This window comes from Triticum aestivum, chromosome 4A (genome assembly GCF_018294505.1).
Source record: "Triticum aestivum cultivar Chinese Spring chromosome 4A, IWGSC CS RefSeq v2.1, whole genome shotgun sequence".
In the NCBI taxonomy this organism is placed as follows: Eukaryota; Viridiplantae; Streptophyta; class Magnoliopsida; order Poales; family Poaceae; genus Triticum; species Triticum aestivum.
Genome location: NC_057803.1, coordinates 110,561,693 through 110,571,290, shown reverse-complemented (window position 1 = coordinate 110,571,290; position 9,598 = coordinate 110,561,693). Strand labels below are relative to the sequence as shown.

Sequence of the window (9,598 nt, the reverse complement as noted above, 5' to 3'; positions counted from 1 at the left end):
CGCTGGAGTTGTAGCACCATCGGCCGACCCGTCGCGTTCATAGTCGCAGAGCCGATGATGCTCCATCGCAGCACCACCGGCCCACGCGATGCTCCCGCCGCAACACGATGTTGTCGTAGCGCCGACAACCATATGTGGAAGCTCCATCGAAGCACATGTGGCGTGCTTTACAGCACCAACAATGAAAGACTCACCACACACATGTGATGGGGTACATGGCAGCCGAACGAAGCGGCTGATCTTTCAACAAAATCAGTCGGTTGATTTTACTCATTTCCCTAAACAAAACGACTCATCCTAAACTCGCCACTTGGCTCCAAGCCGTAATCACCTACATAATTCTAGTAATCTCCACTTGGCGCGGGAACCCACCAGAGCGGACTCACCAAACCCAATCCAGCCCAAAGCGGCGCACGAAACCGGGGACCGACCGAGAGAAGCAGGCACCGCTCTGGAGGTGTCGCGCGTGCACCCGAACCCTCCACCCGGCGCCGAGCCTGAACCGCCCACCTCATCTCCCGCGCGAACCTTCCCGAGCTCCCACCGCTCTTGCGGGTATATAAGAACCGCACCCCCTTCGTCCCTTCCATCATCAATCAACTCAATTCAGAGAGCAAACCAGAGCATATCCACATCCACCGAGCGAACCGAAAGAACAACTCGATCAGTCACAGACAGTCTCGAATCTTGCGTTCGATTTGATCGGAGAAGATGGCGAGCAAGGGAGGCAACAAGGGGGAGGGCCCTGCCATCGGCATCGACCTCGGCACCACCTACTCCTGCGTCGGCGTCTGGCAGCATGATCGGGTGGAGATCGTCGCCAACGACCAGGGCAACCGCACCACGCCGTCCTACGTCGCCTTCACCGACACCGAGCGGCTCATCGGCGACGCCGCCAAGAACCAGGTCGCCATGAACCCCACCAACACCGTTTTTGGTAAGCCCGGCCTGCCTCGGTCTCTTATCTTATACTGTAAGTAGTAGAATCCATGCTCGTGTAGTGATAGTACGTGCTCTGCCTTCTACTCTGTTTTACGCTTCTGAGCAGTCACTTACCACTCTGCTGCTCTGCCATGCAGATGCCAAGCGACTCATCGGACGGCGCTTCTCGGACGCATCCGTACAGTCGGACATGAAGATGTGGCCGTTCAAGGTGGTCCCCGGCGCCGGCGACAAGCCGATGATCGTGGTCACCTACAAGGGGGAGGAGAAGACCTTCTCTGCTGAGGAGATATCCTCCATGGTGCTCACCAAGATGAGGGAGATCGCCGAGGCCTTCCTCAGCACGACCATCAACAACGCCGTCGTCACCGTCCCGGCCTACTTCAACGACTCCCAGCGCCAGGCCACCAAGGACGCCGGCGTGATCGCGGGCCTCAACGTCATGCGCATAATCAACGAGCCCACCGCCGCGGCCATCGCCTACGGCCTCGACAAGAAGGCCACCAGCACCGGGGAGAAGAACGTGCTCATCTTCGACCTCGGCGGCGGCACCTTCGACGTGTCCATCCTCACCATCGAGGAAGGCATATTCGAGGTCAAGTCCACCGCCGGCGACACCCACCTGGGAGGCGAGGACTTCGACAACCGGATGGTGAACCACTTCGTGCAAGAGTTCAAGAGGAAGAACAAGAAGGACATCAGCGGCAACCCAAGGGCGCTCCGGCGGCTGAGGACGGCGTGCGAGAGGGCCAAGAGGACGCTCTCTTCCACCGCCCAGACCACCATTGAGATCGACTCGCTGTACGAGGGGATCGACTTCTACGCGACCATCACCCGTGCCAGGTTCGAGGAGCTCAACATGGACCTCTTCCGCAAGTGCATGGAGCCCGTGGAGAAGTGCCTCCGGGACGCCAAGATGGACAAGACCCAAATCCACGACATCGTGCTCGTCGGAGGCTCCACCCGGATCCCCAAGGTGCAGCAGCTCCTCCAGGACTTCTTCAACGGGAAGGAGCTCTGCAAGAGCATCAACCCCGACGAGGCCGTCGCGTACGGCGCCGCCGTGCAGGCCGCCATCCTCAGCGGCGAGGGCAACCAAAAGGTGCAGGACCTGCTCCTGCTCGACGTGACGCCGCTCTCGCTCGGGTTGGAGACGGCCGGAGGCGTGATGACCACCCTGATCCCGAGGAACACCACCATCCCAACCAAGAAGGAGCAGGTCTTCTCCACCTACTCGGACAACCAGCCCGGCGTGCTGATCCAGGTGTACGAGGGCGAGAGGACGAGGACCAAGGACAACAACCTGCTGGGCAAGTTCGAGCTGTCCGGCATCCCGCCGGCGCCCAGGGGCGTGCCCCAGATCACGGTGACCTTCGACATCGACGCGAACGGCATCCTGAACGTGTCGGCAGAGGACAAGACGACGGGACAGAAGAACAAGATCACCATCACCAACGACAAGGGTCGGCTGAGCAAGGAGGAGATCGAGCGCATGGTGCAGGAGGCGGAGAAGTACAAGTCGGAGGACGAGCAGGTGCGGCACAAGGTGGAGGCCCGCAACGCGCTGGAGAACTACGCGTACAACATGCGCAACACGCTGCGGGACGACAAGATCGCGTCCAAGCTCCCCGCCGACGACAAGAAGAAGATCGAGGACTCGATCGAGGACGCCATCAAGTGGCTCGACGGCAACCAGCTCGCCGAGGCGGACGAGTTCGAGGACAAGATGAAGGAGCTGGAGAGCATCTGCAACCCCATCATCTCCAAGATGTACCAGGGCGCCGGCCCGGGCGGCGCGGCCGGCATGGACGAGGACATGCCCGGCGGCGGCGCGGGCACCGGCGGCGGGAGCGGTGCCGGGCCCAAGATCGAAGAAGTGGACTAAGTGAGTCGTGACAGGTCCCTGGAGTGGTACTGTGTTCGGTCGCCTGTGGTCGTGTGGCTCTGTCGAATAACGAGGATGCTTGTATGAGTGTAGTTTTTTCGAGGGAATGATGTACAACTAGGTTAGTAGAGGATATGATAAATAATGTGTAAACGCAAGAACGACATACACATGTGGTTCTTGTAGTATGTTGTTTTTGCTTGAGTTCAGGAGATGAGAAATATATTACCAGTTCGTTGTCCTTGATTACCGAAAAAGGGTTCCCCGCTTTATAGTACCACAAACAGTTTACTAATTTTAAAAAATGTTCACCATTTTTTTTAAATAGATAATGAATTTGAAGAAAGTGTGTGAATTTGAAGAAAGTTCGTGAATCTAAAAAGGTTCACTAATTTTTGGAAGTGAGTAAATTTGAAAAAATCAAGGAATTTAGGGAAGTTCGTGATTTTGAAAAAAGTTCACAGATTTGAAAAAGGTTGCAAGTTTGAAAAAAAATCTTAAATTTGCAAAAAAATAACAAAATAAAAAGAGATTAGAAGAAAAATGAAAAAGAAAACAGAAACTAGAAAAGGGTGAAAAGGAAAAACAAACCAACAAAACAAAAACCGGTGAAACACAAACTAGAGAAAAACAATCAGACAAATTGAGTAAATCGAAAAAACAAGAAAAGAAAAAAAGAGGGCAGAAGTTTCACAAAACCATGATGGAAACGCTTTCTTAAAAACGAACAGCTATAGTACTTGTTGGTTTTTATGAAAACGTTTCATGTTCAGTTTTACAAAAGCGTTTCATGTTCGTTTTTACGGAAGTGTTTCCACCATGGTTTTTATGGAAATGTTACATACAGTGTTGTAAGTGCATCTAGTGCCTCTTAGTGATTTTGATGTATTGAAGACTTATAGGTTAAGGGACTAATGCGTTTACGAGTATACACAGGTCTATAAGTCTATAAGGAGTTCGATATTTACAGGAAAAGTCGACCCCTAAAAATAAATATCTTTGACTGAAGATTTTGATATTTCTGAAGACTTTTATGAAGACTTTAAAAGTGAAAAAATTGGCGTGTCCGTGAAGACTTGATATTCATGCAAGGAATATGAAGCTTGAAGACTTTCGTTTTCGTAGTTTTGTTTTTTCTCTTTCTTAAGTTATAGGAAACACCGTACTGTTAAAGGGGTCGAGGAAATACCAAGGAAAAATTTCCATGTGATGCTCAACTCAAAATCCTACACCTACCAATCCCTTCGAGTAAAGCCATTGGAAATCTCATACAGTTCAGTCAATTTTTTCAGTGACAGAGACGAAGTTCTTCTGGTCTATGAGAAATTTGTCTTGACTGAGGAGTTAGGAATTCGCCAGTGCGGATTGCCTATACAGTGAGGAACATGATAGCCCTGAGGATTTTGCTACTCAAAATTCCGACCGTTGCTGTGCTATGCGCCAGCTGTCCCAAAATATCTATCCACCTAACGGTCATATCATTGAAGGACATTTATGTCTTATCATGCCGGGCTGTTCCCTAGGCTATAAATAGCCGCCTCCTACAACCACTAGCTGGTTGGCTGCTCCGAGAGAAATTGACACTTGTCATTTGAGAGCAACCCATCCTCTGAGGACTTTGAGCGAAAATCATCAAGTGAGGAAAAACCAAAAACCCAAAACCCAAACACCTACAAACCCCAAGTGATTGAGCATCACTGAAGAGATTGATTCTGCGCGGATCCGACGCTTGTTACCTTTGAAGACTGTGCTTCTTCCAGACGGTTAGACGTCATGGTCTAGAGCATCCAAAAGGAATTGTGGATCGCCGAGTGACCAAGTTTGTGAAGGTTTGGAAGTCGCCTGAAGACTTACCATAAGTGATTGGACGAGGTCTGTGTGACCTTAGTTCAAGGAGAATACGGTGAGGACTGGGTGTCCTGAGTTGCGTGTTCGGTACTGGGTGTCCGGGACTGTGCGTCCTCGAGTTTAAATACTCAGCCGCTCCAACCAGACGTACAACTGAGACAGCAGTTGGAACTGGTCTACCAAATCATTGTCTTCACCAAGCTTACTGGTTCTATTCCCTCAACTCTTTCATTTCCTCATAACTGTGTTGTGTGTTTGTTCATATCTGTGTTTGAAGACTTTGATTGAAGACTTTTTCAGTTTCCTCAGTTCAATTTCTTCAGTCTGTTTGTCTTCATCCTGTGTTATCCTGTGATTACGCTTCCTGTACTCCGTGTCTGTCTTCATTTCATCCTGATGACTATGCTTGTATTCTGCTATGTTTACTTTTGAGTACTTATTCCGCTGCTAGTAGTTCTTCGCTAAGGAATTTCCTCACCAACAAATTCCTTAGTGAAGAATTTCATAAAAATCGCCTATTCACCCCTCCCTCTAGTCGATATAACGCACTTTCAATTGGTATCAGAGCCTGGTACTCCCTTGTTCTGTGTGATTTTGATTTAACCGCCTAGAGTTTTAGTTATGTCGACCGCAGGTATGATCAAGGTCTCTGCTGGGTGTCCTACCTTCGATGGGACGGACTACCCCTACTGGAAGAATAAGATGCAAATGCATCTTGAAGCAATTGATAACGATCTCTGGTATGTTGTGGAAAATGGTGTTCCCTCGGTCACACCTTCTCTGAATGCTGCTGATGTGAAGAGATTCAAGCAACTCGACTCTCTAGCGAAGAATATCATATGTGGCCATCTGAGCAAAGGACAGTATGGCAGAGTGAGTGCTTTGAAGACAGTGAAGCTTATCTGGGACAGGTTGTCCAAAGTGAATGAAGGAGTCTCAACTCAGCGTGACTCTCGAGTTGATATTCTTCGCAATCTCTTCAACCGCTTCAAAAGACTCGACAATGAAAATGTTCAACAAACCTTCGATCGCCTCACTGACATCTCAAATGAGCTTCAAGCACTTGGTGCCACTAACATCACCGACCATGAGGTGGTGAAGAAATTGCTCAGATCGCTTGATTCCTCATTTGACACTCTGGCATTAATGATACAAGAACGTGCTAATTACAAGTCACTTGATCCCGCTGATATTCTTGAGAGGCTAAATACTCATGAGTTCCAACTTGCTGAAAAGAGAGATCTTTATGGTTCAAGCTATGGCAGATCACATGCACTAAAGGTCAAGGCAGTATCTGAGTCCGAAGATGAAAACTCTGATAGCAGTCTTGGTGATCCTGAAGAACTGAGCCATGATCTGGCTCTGCTCGTGAAGAAGTTCCAAAAGTTCTCAAGACGTGATTGCCTTGGAAGACCCTCAAGGAGCAATGATTCCTCATCAAGTGACTACAAGAGGAGGCTCTGCCACAAATGCAAGAAGTCTGGACATTACATTCAAGACTATCCTCAATGGGAAAAGGAATCAAAGAAGAAGAAATACAAGGATTACAGTTCTGATGATGCGAAGAAAAAAAAGAAATCCTCAAAATCCTCATCATCAAAATCCTCAAAGCCTTCATATCACAAGAAGAGCAGCTCCAAGAAGGCCAGGGCATTCATTGGCAAGGAAATGGACTCTGAGGCTGAATCTGAAGAAAATGAGGAAGAGGAGTCATCTGAGGAGTCCGGATCTGGAGTGGCGAGCCTAGCTCTCGCTACTGCTTTCGTCAGCAAGTCTATCTTCAACACTGAAGAAAATAACCTCACCAACAAAGCTGATGAAGGGGATGATGACTACGCTCCCACCTACTGCTTCATGGCAAAGGGTGCCAAGGTACTCAAATATACCTCATCTGAATCAAGTGAGAATGAATCTGATGAAAATCTTAAGCCCAGCTATTCTAAACTAGCTAAGATTCCTGTAAAACAATAAATGCTTTAGAAAAGGTTCAAAACATGCTAGATAAAATTGATGATATGTTGGGTGAAGAAGTGGATCGCACTAAAGCCCTGACTGAAAATCTTCAGAGATTTCAGACTAGGTTTGACAATCTTCAAAGTCATCATAACACTCTCTTATCCGATCATGAGAAGCTTTCTTATGAAATTCTTCAAAGAAAGCAAGACCTTGAGAAGCTAAGAGTGAGTTATGAATATCTTCAGAAGAAGCGCGATTCATTACTTGCTCAACAAATCAGCGCTTTTCAGGAAGAATTTGTTCCTCCATGCTTGAAGTGCATTGAACGTGAATCTGCTAATTCTTCACCTGAATGTTCAAATGCTGCTAATGTTTCAAATTCTTCACATGCCTCTACTATCACTAATTCCTCATCTGAGGACATTGCTAGTATCACTGACAATGCAGGGCTGAAGGAATTGTACATGACAGGCATGTACAAAAGCCTCAAAGGGTATCAGGCTCTTTGTGATGTGCTTAAAAAGCAGATCCTCAACAAGAACCCTAGGAAAGAGGGTATCGCCTTTGAGAGGAAACTCAATGCTGATGGTACATATTAGAAGCCTGAGCAGTATCCCAAAACTACATGGGTTGCTGCAAAGGGACCTCCAGTTGATCCATCTAACTTATCTGGATTTGCATGCGAATCTCCTCATTCTGATGATGAGTCAATTGACTCCAACTATAAACTGTTCAAAAATCAGAATGGTGAAGTATTTGCTAGATATGTTGGCACTAACTGCAGGAACGACTCCCCTATGAAGAAAATCTGGGTTCCCAAAAAATGCCTTGAAAATCTTCAGGAGAATGTCATCATGACGCCACCTGTGAAGAATAGGAACCCCAGATCAAATTCTTCATATGGACCAAATTCTTCATATGGATTCAAGTCCTCATACGGACCAAATTCCTCATATGGATCAAAGTCCTCATATGAACATCATCGGGCTAACCCGTCTGTTTCACAGGGAAGATCTAAGGATTATGGATATGTGCATTATTCTTCAAAGCATTATGTCCATAAGTCCTCGAAGAATTTCTCTGCATACTCTTATGCTTACTCTAACCCCTCTTATGTGAAACGAAATGGACTGGCTTCTATACCATCCTTCTCGTATGGAGCTCGCAGAATGATGAACTCTTTGCCACCCCTTCAGATGTGGGTGGTGAAGAAAAAGAACTAATCTCTTCTGCAGGGTCAGGTCTCCAGACGCACGTAATTGTCTAAAGAATTTGCTGGAGACCTGAGCATGCCTGATAGGACGTAGGCTAATCATGAAGAAATGAACTTTCATTTCTCACGTCCTCATATTGCTTTATCAGTTCTTTTACTTGATGAAATTGATCTGATGAATTGATGTCATATTCCTCACTGATGAAGTATATGAGTTTGTAAGCTGCACTAATTCGTCTGCAGGATGATCAACCCAAAGCCGCTGAGTGCGTCCTCGACAGTGGATGTACAAACCACATGACTGGTGACAAGAATCTATTGATGGATGCTCCATTATCTCCATCGCATCTGAAGCATATCATCTTTGCTGACAAAGGAAAAAGTCAGGTATTGGGTCTAGGTAAGGTTGCGATTACAAAGGATCGACACATGGACAAAGTCATGCTTGTTGAGTCCTTAGGATACAACCTTATGTCTGTCTCAATGCTTTGTGCTCTTGTTATGGTTGTTGTCTTTGGCAAGTACCGTTGTGTTGTAGTTATGGAAGTTGACAATTCCAAAGTCTTTAAAGGCTTTAGGAGAGGAGACCTGTATATTCTTGATTTGTCTACAAGACCACAACCAGCCGTGTGCTTACTTGCAAAAGCTTTAGAAGGCTGGCTCTGGCATCAATGACTTGGTCATGCAGGCATGAGGAATTTGCACACGCTTGCAAAGAAGAAGCATGTCATTGGCATCGAGAATGTCAAAATCCTCAAGGATCACCTATGCGGAGCCTGTGAAGCTGGGAAGATGATGAAGGCCAAGCATCCAGCAAAGAATATCATGACCACCACTCGCCCATTTGAATTGCTTCACATGGATCTCTTTGGTACTAATCATTATTCTGCTATTTCAAATGAAGCATCTCAATATGGCTTTGTTATTGTTGATGATTATTCTCGCTACACATGGGTACACCTTGTTACTTACAAACATGAAGTGCAGGAAGTCTTCAAACGATTTCCCTTGAGGGCTTCAACCAACTTTGGTGTGAAGATCAAGCACATCAGAAGTGACAATGGCACTGAGTTCAAGAATTCTGGTCTCGATGACTATCTTGATGAACTTGGTATTACTCATGAGTTATTTGCTCCTTACACTCCTCAGCAGAACGGCATCGTGGAGCGCAAGAACAGGACTCTTGCTGAGATGGCTCGCACTATGCTTGATGAATACAAAACACCTCGTCGTTTCTGGACTGAGGCAATTCATACTGCGTGCCACATCATCAACAGAGTATATCTTCACAAATTCTTCAAAAAGACTGCCTATGAACTCCTCACTGATAAGAAACCCAATGTAAGTTATTTCAAAGTCTTCGGTGCTAAATGTTGGATTAGAGATCCTCATCACAACTCAAAATTTGCACCGAAAGCACATGAAGGTTTTATGCTTGGTTACGGAAAGGACTCGCACACCTACAGAGTCTTCAACAACGTTCTTCACAAAGTTATTGAAACTGTAGATGTGCGGTTCGATGAAACTAATGGCTCGCAAAGAGAGCACCTACCTACTGTGATAGATGAACCAGCACCTGAGGAAACTATCAAGTTCAAGGCTACTGAGGATGTCATTCCTACTGAAGAATCTGCTGAAGAATTCATTTCAGAACATGAAGAACGTCGGGCTAATGCACCTGAAGAAAATGCTGAAGAAAATGGTGCTGAAGAAAACGTTGATCAAATTCTTCAACGACAACCAGCTCATCCTCG

General features: G+C 46.8%; 1 protein-coding gene across 1 annotated transcript; it reads left to right on the top strand.

Annotated features, from left to right (window-relative positions):
- The first annotated feature begins 589 nt into the window (after positions 1-589).
- On the top strand, positions 590-3,084 carry LOC123085462 (heat shock cognate 70 kDa protein). Its single transcript, XM_044507096.1, has 2 exons — positions 590-937; positions 1,080-3,084. The coding sequence occupies exons 1-2, from the start codon at positions 712-714 to the stop codon at positions 2,825-2,827; spliced, it is 1,974 nt and encodes a 657-aa protein (XP_044363031.1). The 5' UTR covers positions 590-711; the 3' UTR covers positions 2,828-3,084.
- Positions 3,085-9,598: the final 6,514 nt, after the last annotated feature.

Bases quoted from the DNA above. Each gene is read 5' to 3' on its own strand.
- LOC123085462 (XM_044507096.1), top strand. From the start codon at position 712: ATGGCGAGCAAGGGAGGCAACAAGGGGGAGGGCCCTGCCATCGGCATC. The intron at 938-1,079 runs GTAAGCCCGGCC...TCTGCCATGCAG, and splicing joins CCCCACCAACACCGTTTTTG to ATGCCAAGCGACTCATCGGA.